Source organism: Mytilus trossulus, chromosome 12 (genome assembly GCF_036588685.1).
Source record: "Mytilus trossulus isolate FHL-02 chromosome 12, PNRI_Mtr1.1.1.hap1, whole genome shotgun sequence".
In the NCBI taxonomy this organism is placed as follows: domain Eukaryota; kingdom Metazoa; phylum Mollusca; class Bivalvia; order Mytilida; family Mytilidae; genus Mytilus; species Mytilus trossulus.
This window is the reverse complement of record NC_086384.1, coordinates 51637911-51658972: the sequence shown is the minus strand read 5'-3', so window position 1 is coordinate 51658972 and position 21062 is coordinate 51637911. Positions and strand designations below refer to the sequence as shown.

The window sequence follows — 21062 nt, the reverse complement described above, 5'->3', positions numbered from 1 at the left end:
ATGAGAAATAAGCAGCCAGAATGGCCAACACCTACTTCAGTTTATACATACATATACTCACTGCTGAGAAATAAGCACCTAGAATAGTCAACACCTACTTCAGTTTATACATACATATACTCACTGCTGAGAAATAAGCACCCAGAATGGCCAACACCCACTTCAGTTTATACATAAATATACTCACTGCTGAGAAATAAGCACCCAGAATGGCCAACACCCACTTCAGTTTATACATACATATACTCACTGCTGAGAAATAAGCAGCCAGAATAGTCAACACCCACTTCAGTTTTTACATTAATATACTCACTGATGAGAAATAAGCAGCCAGAATGGCCAACACCCACTTCAGTTTTTACAGATATATACTCACTGCTGAGAAATAAGCACCAAGAATAGTCAACACCCACTTCAGTTTATACATAAATATACTCACTGCTGAGAAATAAGCACCCAGAATGGTCAACACCCACTTCAGTTTATACATACATATACTCACTGCTGAGAAATAAGCACCTAGAATAGTCAACACCCACTTCAATTTTTACATACATATACTCACTGATGAGAAATAAGCAGCCAGAATGGCCAACACCCACTTCAGTTTTTACAGATATATACTCACTGCTGAAAAATAAGCACCAAGAATAGTCAACACCCACTTCAGTTTATACATACATATACTCACTGCTGAGAAATAAGCACCCACAATGGTCAACACCCACTTCAGTTTATACATACATATACTCACTGCTGAGAAATAAGCACCTAGAATAGTCAACACCCACTTCAGTTTTCACATACATATACTCACTGCTGAGAAATAAGCAGCCAGAATGGCCAACACCCACTTCAGTTTATACATAAATATACTCACTGCTGAGAAATAAGCACCCAGAATGGCCAACACCCACTTCAGTTTATACATACATATACTCACTGCTGAGAAATAAGCAGCCAGAATAGTCAACACCCACTTCAGTTTTTACATTAATATACTCACTGATGAGAAATAAGCAGCCAGAATGGCCAACAACCACTTCAGTTTTTACAGATATATACTCACTGCTGAGAAATAAGCACCAAGAATAGTCAACACCCACTTCAGTTTATACATAAATATACTCACTGCTGAGAAATAAGCACCCAGAATGGTCTACACCCACTTCAGTTTATACATACATATACTCACTGCTGAGAAATAAGCACCTAGAATAGTCAACACCCACTTCAGTTTTTACATACATATACTCACTGATGAGAAATAAGCAGCCAGAATGCCCAACAGCCACTTCAGTTTTTACAGATATATACTCACTGCTGAAAAATAAGCACCAAGAATAGTCAACACCCACTTCAGTTTATACATACATATACTCACTGCTGAGAAATAAGCACCTAGAATAGTCAACACCCACTTCAGTTTATACATACATATACTCACTGCTGAGAAATAAGCACCTAGAATGGCCAACACCCACTTCAGTTAATACATACAAATACTCACTGCTGAGAAATAAGCAGCCAGAATGGCCAACACCCACTTCAGTTTATACATACATATACTCACTGCTGAGAAATAAGCAGCCAGAATGGCCAACACCCACTTCAGTTTATACATACATATACTCACTGCTGAGAAATAAGCAGCCAGAATGGCCAACACCCACTTCAGTTTATACATACATATACTCACTGCTGAGAAATAAGCAGCCAGAATGGCCAACACCCACTTCAGTTTATATATACATATACTCACTGCTGAGAAATAAGCAGCCAGAATGGCCAACACCCACTTCAGTTTATACATACATATACTCACTGCTGAGAAATAAGCAGCCAGAATGGCCAACACCCACTTCAGTTTATATATACATATACACACTGCTGAGAAATAAGCACCTAGAATAGTCAACACCCACTTCAGTTTATATATACATATACTCACTGCTGAGAAATAAGCAGCCAGAATGGCCAACACCCACTTCAGTTTATACATACATATACTCACTGCTGAGAAATAAGCAGCCAGAATGGCCAACACCCACTTCAGTTTATATATACATATACTCACTGCTGAGAAATAAGCACCTAGAATAGTCAACACCCACTTCAGTTTATATATACATATACACACTGCTGAGAAATAAGCACCTAGAATAGTCAACACCCACTTCAGTTTATATATACATATACACACTGCTGAGAAATAAGCACCTAGAATAGTCAACACCCACTTCAGTTTATACATACATATACACACTGCTGAGAAATAAGCACCTAGAATAGTCAACACCCACTTCAGTTTATACATACATATACTCACTGCTGAGAAATAAGCAGCCAGAATGGTCAACACCCACTTCAGTTTATACATACATATACTCACTGCTGAGAAATAAGCACCCAGAATGGTCAACACCCACTTCAGTTTATACATACATATACACACTGCTGAGAAATAAGCACCTAGAATAGTCAACACCAACTTCAGTTTTTACATACATATACTCACTGATGAGAAATAAGCAGCCAGAACGGCCAACACCCACTTCAGTTTATACATAAATATACTCACTGCTGAGAAATAAGCACCCAGAATGGCCAACACCCACTTCAGTTTATACATACATATACTCACTGCTGAGAAATAAGCACCCAGAACGGCCAACACCCACTTCAGTTTATACATAAATATACTCACTGCTGAGAAATAAGCACCCAGAATGGCCAACACCCACTTCAGTTTATACATACATATACTCACTGCTGAGAAATAAGCAGCCAGAATAGTCAACACCCACTTCAGTTTTTACATTAATATACTCACTGATGAGAAATAAGCAGCCAGAATGGCCAACACCCACTTCAGTTTTTACAGATATATACTCACTGCTGAAAAATAATCACCAAGAATAGTCAACACCTACTTCAGTTTATACATACATATACTCACTGCTGAGAAATAAGCACCCAGAACGGCCAACACCCACTTCAGTTTATACATAAATATACTCACTGCTGAGAAATAAGCACCCAGAATGGCCAACACCCACTTCAGTTTATACATACATATACTCACTGCTGAGAAATAAGCAGCCAGAATAGTCAACACCCACTTCAGTTTTTACATTAATATACTCACTGATGAGAAATAAGCAGCCAGAATGGCCAACACCCACTTCAGTTTTTACAGATATATACTCACTGCTGAAAAATAATCACCAAGAATAGTCAACACCCACTTCAGTTTATACATAAATATACTCACTGCTGAGAAATAAGCACCCAGAATGGTCAACACCCACTTCAGTTTATACATACATATACTCACTGCTGAGAAATAAGCACCTAGAATAGTCAACACCCACTTCAGTTTTTACATACATATACTCACTGATGAGAAATAAGCAGCCAGAATGGCCAACACCCACTTCAGTTTTACAGATATATACTCACTGCTGAGAAATAAGCACCAAGAATAGTCAACACCCACTTCAGTTTATACATACATATACTCACTGCTGAGAAATAAGCACCTAGAATGGTCAACACCCACTTCAGTTTTTACATACATATACTCACTGCTGAGAAATAAGCACCCAGAATGGTCAACACCCACTTCAGTTTATACATACATATACTCACTGCTGAGAAATAACCACCCAGAATGGCCAGTAGAGGTGTCAGTGACATCATAACTAAGGTCATCTTCCAACTTTTATAAAATCCAATGGCAAATCCAGCAAAAAACTGAGCTACGAACTGTATCAGAAGACTTAGCTTGTCTCCTATGCCTTCTCTCACTCTTTCTAAATCACTGAAAAAAAAGAGACAAGACATAAAATGTAAATGAATAATCTGATTATCTCCCTTATCATCTTTAGAACTTAATTCTCTCACCTTTAATGTCTTACTAAATGTCCTTTGCTACTCCCAATTTCTCTTCCTTTTCAAAATCAAGTTATTTTTAGGTGCCTTTTTTACATAGGTCAATTTTTGAGCAATTACCTACCTAAAGTGAAACAACTGTATTATGTGGTAATAAGCATTGTGAATAAGTTTAATAACCTTTGGTTGAGGCAAACTCAAGTTAGAGAACAGAATCCGTTTTTTTCAATATCTCCATGGGGTTTTTAAGTGCATTTAGGACCTTATACTCCTCTTATATTGTAATCAGTGATTTGCTCAATTACTTTAGTATCTAAATGAGTATGTATGAGTGAGTTTAATACCCTCTTGACTTATTTGAATAGATATAGGAAGATGTGGTGTGAGTGCCAATGAGACAACTCTCCATCCAAATAACAATTAAAAAAGTAAACCATTATAGGTTAAAGTACGGTCTTCAACACGAAGCCTTGGCTCACACCGAACAACAAGCTATAAAGGGCCCCAAAATTACTAGTGTAAAACCATTAAAACAGGAAAACCAACGGTCTAATCTATATAAACAAAACGAGAAATGAGAAACACCTATATATTACATAAACAAACGACAACTACTGTACATCAGATTCCTGACTTAGGACAGGTGCAAACATTTGCAGCGGGATTAAACGTTTTAATGGATCCAAACCTTCTCCCTTTTTCTGAAATAAAAGCATAACATCACAACATAGAAAAATACACAATAAAATGCCTGTTTCAAGGTGTTCATGTTATATAATAGAATTTCAAAATCCAGGTCATAACCATTAACCCTATTAATTGGGATAGTTGGCAAACCTGGGGTTTAAGTCATAAAACTTTGCTCAGTGCTTGGATATGCTGCACAAAAATCATGCTCAAAACATAAAATCTAGCATTTTGAATGGTCTTTTTTTTTAGTGCGAGTACAAAAAACTGACTTGAAAGTTTTGACTTCAAGGGCTGTTACTCCATATTTGTACTGCTGATATCTTACTAAGATAATCTGGTGGTCAATTCACCACTCTGATGTTTATCAAACCAGCCGATCTCCTGTCGTACTTACTCAGATAATCTGGTGGTCAATTGACCACTCTAAAGTTTATCAAACCAGCCCATCTCCTGTCGTACTTACTCAGATAATCTGGTGGTCAATTGACCACTCTGATGTTTATCAAACCAGCCGATCTCCTGTCGTACTTACTCAGATAATCTGGTGGTCAATTGACCACCCTGATGTTTATCAAACCAGCCGATCTCCTGTCGTACTTACTCAGATAATCTGGTGGTCAATTCACCACTCTGATGTTTATCAAACCAGCCAATCTCCTGCCGTAATATAGCTTGGAAAAATTGTTTTCTAATCTTGTTTACTTGTCTCTCACAGGCTGTCATAAAACATGCAATCTGAAATTTAAATATCACTGATGTTAAATTCCCTCTATAAATTAAGGTGTTTTACCAGTTGTCCTTTTCCTTTGACTTACTTTTTAATTTAATTTTCAAATGCGTAACTCAAAAGAAAAAGAAGTTGATTATGCATGATTATAATTTTTTTAAAGATTTACAAATAAACAGAATATCAAAGACATCTACCAGTCCGTAACTAACAAAGCCACCATTTTGAATTGTTTTTTTTTTAAGGGTATGTAATTTCTCCAGAGGTTTTTAACAAGAAAGTCGTGTTTTGAGCCTCAAATTGGACTGGTAAAATATGAATCATGCTTGATTGATAACTGATGTTTAAACTATTTTTAGCTCTCTAATTGTCTATATCATGGCTTCCAATTTTTGTATTCCTTGAGGATTTAATAATTGATTGATTAATTAATGGTGTTAAATGCCACTTTCACAACTATAGACTGTACATGGGTAGATAGTTTTTATTGTTGGGAGTCTGGTGAGACCCCTAAAGGACATTTCACATTGTAGTCAAACACACCCATGTGCATGGCTCCACTCAGTTTTTTTTTTTTACCTATTATGTTTGTTTGTTTTGTTTACACATGGTTGTCAATAAATTTTAAAAAAAAATGCTACTGTCATACAAGTTAGAGGTTGAGATACATGTAGCTATAAAACCATTTCTACATGAGGAAATGTCTGTACCAAGTCAGGAATATGACAGTTGTTTTCCATTCGTTCAATGATAGGTTTGAGTCATTCACTTAGGGACTTTATGTTTGGAAAATTCTTGAAAGTTAGGTATTTTTCTTATTCTACTTCTGTTCACAAGCTCAGAATTTGACTGGCTAGTGATATACAGATGAACTACTTAGACCACTTGTCCAAATGTGTAAGGAAGCCCAATGCAGGTAGAGACAGGCCAGAGTACCTGAAGTGAACTATCAAACTTGAGCAATAAAACATGCATCTTAGATCGGAGTCTGCTTCAACTTTCAACTACTAAACCCAAGTGTTACCTTACAAGCACCCTCATTGAGCTTCTGATTATACGATTACTTGGTTGTTTTCATTACTGATTATACGATTACTTGGTTGTTTTAATTACTGATTATACGATTACTTGGTTGTTTTCATTACCGATTATACGATTACTTGGTTGTTTTCATTACCGATTATACGATTACTTGGTTGTTTTCATTACTGATTATACGATTACTTGGTTGTTTTCATTACCGATTATACGATTACTTGGTTGTTTTCATTACCGATTATACGATTACTTGGTTGTTTTCATTACTGATTATACGATTACTTGGTTGTTTTCATTACTGATTATACTACTTGGTTGTTTTCATTACCGATTATACGATTACTTGGTTGTTTTCATTACTGATTATACGATTACTTGGTTGTTTTCATGACCGATTATACGATTACTTGGTTGTTTTCATTACTGATTATACGATTACTTGGTTGTTTTCATTACTGATTATACGATTACTTGGTTGTTTTCATGACCGATTATACGATTACTTGGTTGTTTTCATTACTGATTATACGATTACTTGGTTGTTTTCATGACCGATTATACGATTACTTGGTTGTTTTCATGACCGATTATACGATTACTTGGTTGTTTTCATTACTGATTATACGATTACTTGGTTGTTTTCATTACTGATTATACGATTACTTGGTTGTTTTCATGACCGATTATACAATTACTTGGTTGTTTTCATGACTGATTATACGATTACTTGGTTGTTTTCATTACCGATTATACGATTACTTGGTTGTTTTCATGACCGATTATACGATTACTTGGTTGTTTTCATTACTGATTATACGATTACTTGGTTGTTTTCATTACTGATTATACGATTACTTGGTTGTTTTCATTACTGATTATACGATTACTTGGTTGTTTTCATTACTGATTATACGATTACTTGGTTGTTTTCATGACTGATTATACGATTACTTGGTTGTTTTCATTACTGATTATACGATTATACGATTACTTGGTTGTTTTCATTACTGATTATACGATTACTTGGTTGTTTTCATGACCGATTATACGATTACTTGGTACTGATTATACGATTACTTGGTTGTTTTCATTACTGATTATACGATTACTTGGTTGTTTTCATTACTGATTATACGATTACTTGGTTGTTTTCATTACTGATTATACGATTACTTGGTTGTTTTCATTACTGATTATACGATTACTTGGTTGTTTTCATTACTGATTGTTTGATTACCAGACTGTATTTATGATTATCTTGTTTAAAAAAATAATTATATAATTTTGTGATGATATTGTCGAAGGTTGGTGGCTTTCTTCAGGCACTCAGGCTTCCTCCACCAATAAAAACTGACCGCCACAAAATAGCCTAAATGTGGTGTTTAAAAGTGGCGTTAAATTTAAAACACAAAAAAAAAAAAGTACCTGTAAATAACCAGAGAGTAGTACTACTCCACCAATGATTAAGTAGTATAAAGCATATGTTGTCATCTTATCTTCAAAAGATTCTACAGTAACATTAGGATTGTGTGTGGAATTTGGGCCTGGAGGTATCAACGAGCCATTTGGTCCTGTAAAAAGAAAATAAATAATTACAAGATCTCAATAAAACTAGAGGCCTTTAGGAGCCTGTGTCACATCTTCATTTATGGCTAATTGTTTCGAGAAAATTATCCTGAAAGAGTAACAACCTAAGCTGACAATTAAGATCATATGACTTAGTGTTGATCTTATACTGCTGATCATTTTTTATGTTAGGCGTAAATGGCTAAAATGCAAAATATTGGTAAAATTGTCTGTAAAAGAGCATCAACTCCAAATATAAAGCTAGGAGACATCAGACTTATTAGATGTTGTATTGATAATCAACTTTCCAAACAAAAATTATTATAGTTTTTCAATTAATAGAAACAAACATTTTTGGTGTCAGGGACAGCTCTCAACATTTTGAACAATTTGGCCTCGATCAGATATTCTCTATTCATAGTGGTTTTCAAGGTAATTTTATGGCCTTTTATAGCTGACTTTGTGGTATGTTTCATGGTTGAGAGTTGTACAGCTATCTATAGATGTTAATTTCTGCTTCATTTGGTTTCTTGTGAAGAGTTGACTCATTGGCAATCATACCATATCTTCTTTTTTATATAAAATGTGCAGTTTACCCTAATGTTTTTTTATCCATGTTGGCAATATTGGTTTGCATACACATTTTAAACTAGATAACCCAAATAATGATTGTGGCCAAGTTTGAGTAGAAATTAGCAACTATAGGTCAATTTACAGCCTTCAACAATGAACAAAACACATACAATAAAGAAAGCCATAAAAAAAAAATGAAATGACAAATGTAAAACATGTAAAAGAAGAAAGCTATCATCCTGATTAATGTACAAAACAAAAAATAATGAGAAACAAATTTCATATACATCAATAATGGTTAATTTTAAATGTTACCATATAAGATCTAGAAGATGTGGTATTTTAGTGCCAATGAGAAAACTCTCCATCCAAGTCGCAATCAATACTTAGATGTGTCAAAGCGACACCAATGGCACTGTTTCAAAAAGTTGAAAAATCTGCAATTTCAATGACACATGTGGACACAAACATGATCGTAGTCTCACATATATCAAAAATCAGCTCAAAATCTGGAGACATATAGAAAAATGTCCATATAACTGTGATTTTCAACAATTTTCAAAGTTGTGAACCCTTAATTTTGGCAAATATTAGCGGAGCGGAACAAAATTTTAAACTTGATCTGTAACTCATCATGAGTAACTCACATACCAAAAATCATCCCAATATCTGAAAGCATTTAGAAAAAAAGTCCATAAGTCCAAAGTCTGTAATTTCAGCAAATTAGTGGAGTGGAACGAAACATAAACTTGATCTGTAACTTATCATGGTTAACTCACATACCAAATATCAGGCTTATATCTATATTTAGGTCAAAGCCTTCAATCATCAACAAGTAGCCAAAGCTCACACCAAATACATGTATATATATCCTTAAAGTACCTGCTACAAAAGTGTCTGTCATCTGACCCATAACAATGGACAAAACTGGCCATCCAGCTCCATGAGCGAGTGAAAACAGGGAACCAAACACGATACAGATTGTGTCCACACATGTAGCATAGCGGAACTGTAAAATAACAAAAATATATAAATACAAACATGTACATCGATCAATAATATACAGCTGATTCATAGCCTCTTTTGGGAAGAAACCTAGATGTTTGGTTTTGTTTACCTACTAGTTCCTAGATATAATATCTTTGTTTCAAAGCATAGAGTCAGTTACAGTACTTTGCAATTTTACCAGCTAGTTTACATGCAGCTGGATAGTGGTCAAAGTGATTTTTCAGGATGAACCAAAGTGAAAGAAGGGGTAGTGCAGAGTTTTAGTATAATATCAAATTCTTAGAAGATCAAGGTATCAAAATGTTAAAATACCATATAGCAGGTTATTTTTGCAGGGTGTAAATTTTGGCAGATAATGGAGAACAAAATCCCAAAAATGAAATCTGTCAATTTAAAGTTGTACATTCAAAGATAATATTGATAAAAGTTTTTAATCTTACAAAATAAATTTCCTTATTCAATGAAAATAGTGAGTTTTACACCTGGGAATATAAATGGATATTGGATTACACAATGTCAACATCATTTTCAGTGGAAGGAATCAACCTCAGTCATAGATTCTTATTTTATGTTCATCAATATGTGATAACTAGAGGCTCCAAAGAGCCTGTGTCGCTCACCTTGGTCTATGTGAATATTAAACAAAGGATGCATTTGAATTCATGACAAAATTGTGTTTTGGTGATGGTGATGTGTTTGTACATCTTACTTTACTGAACATTCTTGCTGCTTACAATTATTTCTATCTATATTGAACTTGGCCTAAAAGTTTTAGTCGAAAATGTTAGTTAAAATTTACAAATTTTATGAAAATTGTTAAAAATGCACTATAAAGGACAATAACTCCTTAAGGGGTCAATTGACCATTTTGGTCATGTTAACTTATTTTTGGGTCTTACTTTGCTGTACAATGTTGCTGTTTAAAGTTTATCTCTATCTATAATAATATTCAAGATAATAACAAAAAACGGCAAAATTTCCTTAAAATTACTAATTCAGGGGCAGCAACCTAACAGCAGGTTGTCCGATCCATCTGCAAATTTCATGGCAGATTGATCTTGACCTGATAAACAATTTTACTCCCTGTCAGATTTGCTCTAAATGCTTTGGTTTTTGAGTTTTAGCCAAAAACTGCATTTTACCCCTATGTTCTATTTTTAGCCATGGCGGCCATGTTGGTTGGTTGGCCAGGTCATGCCACACATTTTTTAAACTAGGTACCCCAATAATGATTGCGGCCAAGTTTGTTTTAATTTATCCTGGTAGTTTTAGAGGAGAAGATTTTTGTAAAAGATTACAAGATTTACGTAAAATGGTTAAAAATTGACTGTAAAGAGCAATAACTCATAAAGGGGTCAACTGACCATTTTGATCATGTTATTGTTTTAGCCACTAGCACTTTGCAGAGAAAAGAAAATTGGTTCTTTCTAGTTAAAATGAAATCACAATTTGTTTAGGCACATACTTAAACATGTTTATCTCTATCTATAATAATATTCAAGATAATAACGAAAAACAGTAAAATTTCCCTAAAATTACCAATTCAGGGGCAGCAACCCAACAACGTGTTGTCCAATTCATCTGAAAATTTCAGGGCAGATAGATCTTGAACTGATAAACAATTTTACTCCCTGTCAGATTTGCTCTAAATGCTTTGGTTTTTGAGTTATAAGCCAAAAACTGCATTTTACCCCTATGTTCTATTTTTAGCCATGGCGGCCATCTTGGTTCATTGGCTGGGTCATGCCACACATTTTTTAAACAAGATACCACAATGATGATTGTGGCCAAGTTTGTTTTAATTTGGCTTGGTAGTTTCAGAGGAGAAGATTTTTGTAAAAGATTACTAAGATTTACAAAAAATGGTTAAAAATTGACTATAAAGGGCAATAACTCCTAAAGGGGTCAATTGACCATTTTGGTTATGTTGACTTATTTGTAGATCTTACTTTGCTGAACATTATTGCTGTTTACATTTTATCTCTATCGATAATAATATTCAAGAAAATAACCAAAAACAGCAAAATTTCCCTAAAATTACCAATTCAGGGGCAGCAACCCAACAACGGGTTGTCCGATACATCTGAAAATTTCAGGGCAGATAGATCTTGAACTGATAAACAATTTTACAATACTGTCAGATTTGCTCTAAATGCTTTGGTTTTTGAATTATAAGCCAAAAACTGCATTTTACCCCTATGTTCTATTTTTAGCCATGGCGGCCATCTTGGTTGGTTTGGCGGGTCACGCCACACATTTTTTAAACTAGATACCCCAATGATGATTGTGGCCAAGTTTGGTTTAATTTGGCCCAGTAGTTTCAGAGGAGAAGATTTTTGTAAAAGTTAACGACGACGGACGACGACGACGACGTCGGACGACGACGGACGACAGACGCCAAGTGATGAGAAAAGCTCACTTGGCCCTTCGGGCCAGGTGAGCTCATAAAAGGTGTTTTAACTATATTTAGCTCACTTTGTCCTTTCCTTTTTCTTTTATTCAATTGCAATCATAAATACACATGTAACCAAATCATCATGATCATTGCAAACATTTTAACATTCTACCTGTATATAGGTTAAATTAAAATTGAGAATGGAAATGAGGAATGTGTCAAAGAGACAACAACCCGACTGTAGAAAAAAACAACAGCAGAAGGTCACCCACCGGTCTTCAATGTAGCGAGAAATTCCCGCACCCAGAGGCATCCTTCAGCTGGCCCCTAAACAAATATATACTAGTTAAGTGATAATAAACGGCATAATATAGGTGTCTTTAACTGATAACAAAATATTGAACTTGAACTTGTTATATGTACTATACTCTAATATTGCTCCTGTTGATATCTATAGCTGCTAATCAATTTCAGACAAGATTTATTACATGGATAAATCAATTATAAGTCATTTGTCAACCTACCTACATGAGTAACATGACCTATATATAGCTTATCTATTTGGTTGTAAATTTTTTTAAATTCTATTGTGAAAACATTTAATAAGATATATACATAATCAATAACTAAAAACATTAAATGATTACCGAAGTTTCCTATATAATTTAAATATATATTATAACTTCTGTGGCGGATCCAGAACTTTTTGAAAGGGGGCCTACCAACTGACCTAAGGAGGCCCACCAACTGACCTAAGGGGGCCCACCAACTAACCTAAGGGGGGCCAGCTCCAGTCACACTTCAGTGATTCCTTATATAATCAACCAAATTCCCCCCTGGATCCTTCTATGAACTTATTAAGTTTTATAAGATTTTTTTCTGAGACAAATGCTTATGCTAACTACCAACTGTCTCTACCTTTGGGTAGGGTTTTGGCTGATCAAAATATTTTCAGGTGTGGCCTCAGTCTCAGGTCAACCATGGTCTTCATTTTAGCCTGTGATGTTATCTTCATAAAATGGCTTTACCCATATAATACCCAATGATTTATTGTAACAAATATTGTAACTTAGTGGCTTAGAGGCAATGCCATAAATTAAGTAACAAAACAAAAATATAAAATTATGAAATGATTGTTACCCACACAATATATGTATTTGCCATAACCATTTTGTTTGTTTTGCAAATAAAGAATTATTATTATAACATAATTTAGAATTCATTAAAAAAAAATTCTCAAGTTATTTTTAGCCATTTGATATATAAAATTTCCAAGATTTAATCATTTAATTTTCAGCAACAATGCTTTGAATATTATCATGATTATCCTAACGCAAAGTTTGATCATCTTGTACATGTTGTAGTACAAATTCTTTCATACTAAAAATTTTAGGGGCAACAAAATTTGACTGGAATGCACATTACAGATCTAGAAGAACTCTAAAATAATAACAACTTTAAAGTAATAAACTGCTTCGCTGAGCACAGCCTGATACAACAGCAGAGGTCAAACCCTGAACAGTTAAGGCAAATTTAGACACAATATTCAAGATTGGTACTTTTTGACATAATATAGGTTTCTGACACACAAAAAAAGGTGGTCAAAGATCTTTTTTTTTAAATCTATTGCACAATACTGCATATGCATTTGAAGATTGAACCCTTAAAAAAATTGGGGACCCAATTACCCACAAACTCAATCCCAGCCTTCCATTTGTGATATGGAACCATGTTGTACAATTAATTCTAAGTAAAATGTATTTAATAAAAGAATCTAGCTGTATTTTTTTTTATCAAATATAAAATTTAAATTGTAGAAATTGGTTGTAAATCAGGGAAAGAATTGAGTAATTTATGAATGTACATGTAAACAACCGGTTACCCACTGTGACCCTGCATATTTAAAAAGTAAAGGTGATATCATTCAATGTTTATCAGTGACACAATTTCATATCATATACTAGGTGGCTTTAATCTCACCTAAAATGAATCAATTGATACAATATATTGCACTAGATTTTAACCTTTCTTACAACATTTCCTATATTTAGCCATGATTTCATCAACTTCCAAAGGCTAGGCACATACATTTATGTATCAATGACTAAGTGGTGACCTTATTCTTACATTTTTGCACTTGATTAAAATTTGGTCCTGGTTTAGTAAAATGTTTATTTTAAGATGTGACTGGGGTCTCTAACAAGGACTACATGATGTCATCCCTCTTAAAGTAAATAACAATGATGATTCAAGCCAGATAATTACTACAGTTTATTCTTACACTACAGTGTTATGGATTTTTTTTATTTTGGCAGCCTAGTATAAATTTGTCCCTTTACATATATTCAAACTTCTTGATTTACTTTTTTCAATTAAATATTCTTTTATGTAGCTCATATTATTTTCAGATATCAAAAATAAAGTATTATCTTCAGAGAGAAAAACATTTCTCCTACAAAATTACTGGTTTACTAGTTTTGTTTTTACATTAAAAAAAATTACAGAATGGGGGTTAAAAAATGTCAATTATATTGATTGCAATTTCAGAGTGCTATCAGCTGTTTTATCCTTTTATATGTTTTAAAACAAATTAAGGTCTAAGTCAAAATTTGTATCTGATATTTTTAATTCATATGAATGGATTATGATTTTGACATAAAATATATCTATGGGTTGTGATTTTTGCAAGACTTCATATATGATGGGGATAATTCCAGCCTATGCATCTGGACACAAAATTCCATGTTGATACAGTTAAGATGCCTTCCCCTTATGCAAAGCTTTATCATAGCTGATGCAACAGAGATTGTATCCTCAAACGTAAAAACAGGTTCCAATTTGTTTGTTTGTTAGAGCTTTCAATGGTAAAAAGAGTATACACCTATTAGATAAAAATCCAACCAATAAAACAACCTTAAACATAAGAATCAGATGCTTTTAATTTTTGATACCTAAGCTTTCATAACTTGATTATATCTTGACTTAATATTAACTTTTCTTCACTGTGAGCCTGAGCAAAATTAAACAATTATTTAATCATTGAATTGTTACAAAATTGTACAAATGTAGAAACCTAAAAAAAAACCTTTGGAAGACTAATTGTAAATTATATACTAACTTTAAAATCCTCTATTTCTTTTATGCAATAAGACTGAATTATCAGAGGGTCCAAAATTTGAAAAAACGAACATGGGCCACAAACTCAGCAACATGTAAATAGTCTATGCATTAATCATGAAACTCCATAAAGGGTCAAGTGATTTTTTTTAAACTTCCTCCCCCTTTTTCATTCCTTTAATCTGATTTTAATTTGACTTACCAATTGTCCCAGTGTGGCTGGGGGCGGTCCATCTGGTTTTCTGAAAAATAAAAACTATGTGAATAGATCACCACTTTAAAACATCTTTAATGTGAAATGATGCTATCTATCTTCTCACAGATGATAAAATGTTACAATGATAAGCTTAACAAAGAGAACTTTCAGCAAAAATTGCAACTTTTACTGTTTTTTGTTATTTTTTTCTTTTCAATCTAAAAATGGTGAATGTTCTTTAAATTCAAGCCATGTAACCGTTTTCATGTTACCCTCTATGGAATTCACCCATGTACAAATCTTAAAGCCAGGCTGTCAAATGGTTCTCATGACTTTCTACATGATTCTTTTGGCCAATTCTATTTTTCAGCACTTTCTGGCCTCCAAAGACTTATTCACCACAACCCCTCCCCCTTGTTACATAATCATATTCATGGGAAAGAAATAAGTCAAATAAATTTATAATTGAAAAGTACAGTCTTACCTCATGACAACCTTTAACCTTTCAATAGAATTCCCATATTTCTGACAATTAAAACATAATGTTTCTTAAGGCCTAGATAATCTATAATCAGCTGTATTTCCTTGCAAATTTACTTGATGAATGTTAATATCTAGTACGTTCAGACTTCTGTAGAATTTCCCAATAATACAGAATATCTCAATGAATGACTGTATCACTTGTCTGAGAATTGTTTCCATAGAAACCAAAAAATTACCAACTTTGATTAATCATTTTGGATTATATTGAATAAAGTTAAACTTTTATTTGCCATGTCAGATCCCAGCTTTAAAGTCATATGAAACGAGTGACTGGTGAAAAATAATGTTTATCCAATTCTTGAACCAATAGATACAAAAAGATGTGGTATGAGTGCCAATGAGACAACTCCCAATCAAAATAACAATTTATAAAAGTAAACCATTATCATAAACTTAGTCTTTTTTGTCATTTTTATAAACGCAAATATATTGTATAATCTTCAATTTTGTTTTCTCTCGGTCTGATTTATCAAATATGGCAGCTCATAAAATGCCATGTTTTGTCTCCGAAGTTTACTGTTTGACACGTAATAGTAAACAATCAACAAAAAGGATGGATATTGAGCACGTGTTTAACATACATGTACAATCAGATAATAGTTTATTTCAGTGACAGACCCATAATTATATTTCAACATGATCAGGAATATTAAAATAGATTTAACATTTTTGTAAGAACAACATCTTCACTGTATGAAAAATATTCTAAATATATAATATTGATAAATACATGTATATCTGACAGAAAAAGGTCTTGTCAACATCTGAAGAAAATAATTTGATAATATTAAAAATAAGTTTCAGTAAAATTGTGGTTAGAATTCCAAAGGGCTAAAGAACAGATTTTCTAGCATATTTTCCTTTCCCTTTTAATTCAGGACTGTACTATGTCCAATGTTGGATCCAGCCATTTTAAAAGGGAGGGGGGTTCTAATTACATGTCCCCATTCAAATGCATTTATTGTCCAAAAAAGGGGGGTTCCAACCCCAGGACCCCCCCCCCCCCCCCCATTTCTAGATCTGCACCTGCAGGGTCCAAAATAGTATAACTTTACCCATCATTTTTAGCATCCTTGTCTTTCCCTTCTGTCCCTTTGTCCATGCTTTCTAATGATTTTTCATCTTTTTTTACACCATTTTTAAATGCTTCACTTGGTCCTCTTTTTGTATCATCATAAGAATCAGATTTGTTTTTTTCATCATTTTTCTGATCAATTCCATTTTCAATATTTGTTTTCTTCACATATTTTAACTTAACATTATTTTCCATCATACACCACTTTCAGAATCGTTATTTTTGTTTGATTCAAAATTCACACACATGTGCTATGAATACTGACCACAACTATATGACAAAACTGGGCTACGTCCTTTGTGTTTATATTATGATAATGGCGGTCAACCTTACGAAATATCACTTTAAATTTCTGAGATAAGACACTTCACAGCTGAGGCATGCATAAGTGTATCAACTTTTATTTATCACCTTTTCGAAAATTCTTTATCAACAATTGTATTAGGGAAGGAAATTAATATAAAACATTGTATGTAAAAAATCTCTATTGCAAATATATATACTATTTATCAAAGTCCACTAGAAGATATTTTACTCTGTGGTAGTTGCAATCATATAAACATAACATATTGGATTTGGGGATTTGCCACTTTATATAATGCTTATACATGTAGTTGACGGTGAAAATAAAGTGTAACAAGAACATGTTGTTAGTACAAGGATGCCCCACAAATTTTTTATGTTCAGTGGACCACGATATTGGGGTCAAACTCTACTTTGGCATTTAAACTAGAAATATATCATAGGGAACATGTGTACTCAATAAAGTTTCAAGTTTATTGGAATTCAAGTTCATCAAAAACTACCTTGTCCAAAAACATTAACCTCCTGAAGCAGGACACAGACAGACAGATGAATGAACAGATAAACGGATGGACCAACCAAAAGACGCACACAGAAAACATAACACCCCTTGGTGTGGTATAAAAATGGTTTGTGGCAGCAAGCCACCTGTCACAATGATAACAATCAGATGGTCATAATTGTAGAGATTTAGGAAAATGTAAATTTGGTAAAAAATAATCATTGATAAAGTAAGTCATTTTTAAGTCATTTAATCTTTGACATACAATTTTTTTTCAGATCTCTGATAATATTGATGTAATGTTAATTTCTGTAAACAATTTTTGCCTATACCTACAATAGTTTTAAAAAAAATGGAAGCATACTTTAAATTTGTCAAAAATTTAAATTCAAAGACAAAAAATCACATCAGCACTGATGTGACCATGTCAACTTTAATCATTTTCAGATATTCAAATATATTTTAATCAAAGAAAAGGCTAAATGAAGATGACCAATGATCATTATAATATTGCTTAAAACAGGGACTTTCTATATAAGTTCCTGCTTAAAATATTTAATTTGCTGACTTAATTCTTCAACACAAGCAAATAATTTCAATTACATATTTCATCTTGATATTGTTGTAGAATGAAAACAATGACAATCTCTGAAAAAATGTGAGTATGACATAATATGTCTCTGTCTAAAATATTTAATTTGCTGACTTAATTCTAATTCTACAACACGTATAGATTATCAGGTTTTCTACACATTAATATCATAAAATATCAGCCGCGAGCAACAATGTGAAACTTTTTGGCGAGTGATGTTAGAGAACAAGCTAAAACGTTTCACATTGTGTCGAGCGGCTGATATTATAATATAAGTTATATGGTTTGCCACTGACCACCTACGGATCCAGAGGGTTAGTCAGAGGCGGATTTAGGGGGGGCAGGGGGCCCAGCCCCCCCCCTTTTTGGGAAAAAATTGGTTGCTTATATAGGGAATCACTGAAGCGTGACTGGAGCGGGCCCCCCTCTTAGGTCAGTCAGTGGGCCCCCACTTATGAAAATTCCTGGATCCGCCACTGTTAGTAAAATCCATAGGGGGTGAGGCCGTAGGCATACCATATAATTCTGATTATGCCACAGGCACTTGTCTCAAATATACCTTTAAATAACATTTATTTGGGCGATCCTGTCTTCACTTCAATCAAAAATTGTATGACCGAAATGGAAACATGTGAAATCTTCAACCGGAAACCTTTAAACTAAATTGCGGAACGAGTTCGGCCTAATTATTCCGTACGTACATCAGTCGTATTTGATAAAATATTCCAAAGCAATGTGAGTGACAATGACTGATCTATCCTTCGAATTAAAAAAAGGGGGCAGCCACTCCCTTTTAGGTCAGTCAGTGCCCCAACCCTCTTTACAAAAAGTTTTGGATCCGCCACTGTTAATTTTCACGTCAGGCTCATCGGCTCAATATATAACCCGAGAATATAACCAAGGATTTGTATAGTAATTTAGGTCTAATTTACTATACAAATCCTTGATATAGCCTGGTATGCTGCTAAGAATAACTTCAATTAACCAACTGATTCAAAAATAAGCAAGTATCTACTCTAAAGGTCATGCCGACTTTGAAATCGTAAAATATCATAATCTAGCTAGCCTAACCAGAGACATATAATACATATATGTCTCTGGCCTAACGATATACTCACAGTAAGAAATTGAATAATTGATTACTTCCATATTGTTCAACATTCGCAGCGGAGACTACAACAAACATTACCCCTTCACTTCGTTTCTTGTAAAATAAGGACAACACTGAGAGGTTCCCAACTGAAAATGTGTAAACACACCGTCTTAGACAACTCTAGGCTAGCAATTAGGAATTTTCTCAAAATTTTCTGGCCCTTAAAGTGACATGTTTGACACTGCATTTACTTTCTGTACGACAGTTATAGTATGATGAACAACAACTTAGCTAGTACATGAGATATGCACTGGTTATAAGGACGAGAATATACTCTCATTTTCTTATTACCTATTTGAGACAAGAAAAAAATCACTATACAAGCCTTCTGACAACTATACGTGTGCACTGCTGCAGTAGAGTATGGCATAATCTTGGTCAAGCTGGTATAAAGCGACGATAAAATAGAGATTTTGGAGGGCAAATTCTTACTGAAGATGACGAAAACGTATGATTCAGTGCAGTAATTATAGTTGAAAAAAACATACCCAGTCTTACACTTATGTGAAACTAACGGTCAAAAGGCACGGCAAAGATTATTGCACAACAGCAAAGACAAACTGAGACCGAAGTCTGCAAAATCAAAGTATAAAACTGTATAGTAAAAAGATCAAGTGAACCCATTCTTTGAAGCCATTATTTTTTTTAAAATCTATTATTTGATAAAAAAAAAAAAAAAAAGAGCGTATATGGCTGTCAAGCGATATCTTTCAATGCCTAAGCAGTGGCAGATCGAGAAGGGGGTTTAGTCCGGGAGTTGGATCCTTCTCCCATATTATTTTTGGACGATCAATGCATTTGAATGTGGACATATAGTCGGACGCCCGCCATATCCTGGGATGGGAATCCCCTTTTTGTAATGGTTTGATACGTCCCTGCTAAAAATACAAAGGCAGTTCGTGATAGCCACCACGACCGTTACACATCCCACGATTAGAGCTAGCATCCTAAATTATGAACTTTACGCTTATAATAGTACATGTTTTACTTCATGTTAACTTACTTCTTTTCTTTGTCCTTCTTCTTATCGCTGTCTGTGTATGATTCCTGCTCGTCACTTGCGTCACCCAGGAGAGGTTTTTTTTCTTCGCTTTTACTCATTTTCTTGATAACAAAATATCGCTCGGACCTGGGACTATTATACTAACAATAAATTATGTCCCAGCTCTGACTATAACGGAAACTCCGTACAGAACTTTATACTGTCGAATTGTAAATCCGAATTTAAAAACAACCGTAATTTGTCATTATTTATATTTGACTATTGCATAAGAAATGAAATCAACTAGTTAGTGTGTCCTTTGCACCCAACGTCATTACACACACTGTCACTGTATAAAAAGGATATGATATTTTCTTATTTACACAGTTTACCTATTTTATAGATGAACATAGTTTTCGACCTTACGATTCAGTCGACTGAATACAACAATCAATGAAATCATTACCAAATATTGAAAAAGAGTGAATACAAACAATGCATGTGTTTTGGGTATAAAAAAACTATGCTGAACACGACAGAAACCTGGTGTGTAGTATGAAGTAAAAGTAGATTCCATTTTAAAATCAACCCTGAAATGATTTATTGCATATACTCTACATATAAATCCTGATAGCCAGAATTAAATTAAGCACCATAGCCGGCTTTTTTTTCTTTTCTTTTTTTTTTTGGGGGGGGGGGGGGGGGGGG

At 33.9% G+C, this 21062-nt stretch overlaps 1 protein-coding gene across 6 annotated transcripts in view; it reads right to left on the bottom strand.

Moving 5' to 3' along the window:
* The window catches only part of LOC134692799 (ATP-dependent translocase ABCB1-like), a 50882-nt gene extending 30154 nt beyond the window's left edge, over positions 1-20728 (bottom strand). Inside the window, exons 1-6 of one of the 6 annotated variants that reach the window (XM_063553348.1) lie at positions 20376-20728; positions 15211-15250; positions 9371-9497; positions 7775-7920; positions 5186-5319; positions 3652-3823 (exon numbers count right to left, since the gene is read on the bottom strand). In XM_063553348.1, the coding sequence (XP_063409418.1) occupies positions 3652-3823; positions 5186-5319; positions 7775-7920; positions 9371-9497; positions 15211-15250; positions 20376-20473 (717 nt within the window). In that variant the 5' untranslated portion in view covers positions 20474-20728. Of the gene's footprint in view, positions 1-3651; positions 3824-4978; positions 4995-5185; positions 5320-7774; positions 7921-9370; positions 9498-15210; positions 15251-15688; positions 15727-16802; positions 17265-18778; positions 18865-20375 lie in introns of those variants that run through there. The other 5 variants (XM_063553351.1, XM_063553346.1, XM_063553347.1 and 2 more) reach the window with 5 other exon arrangements.
* Positions 20729-21062: the final 334 nt, after the last annotated feature.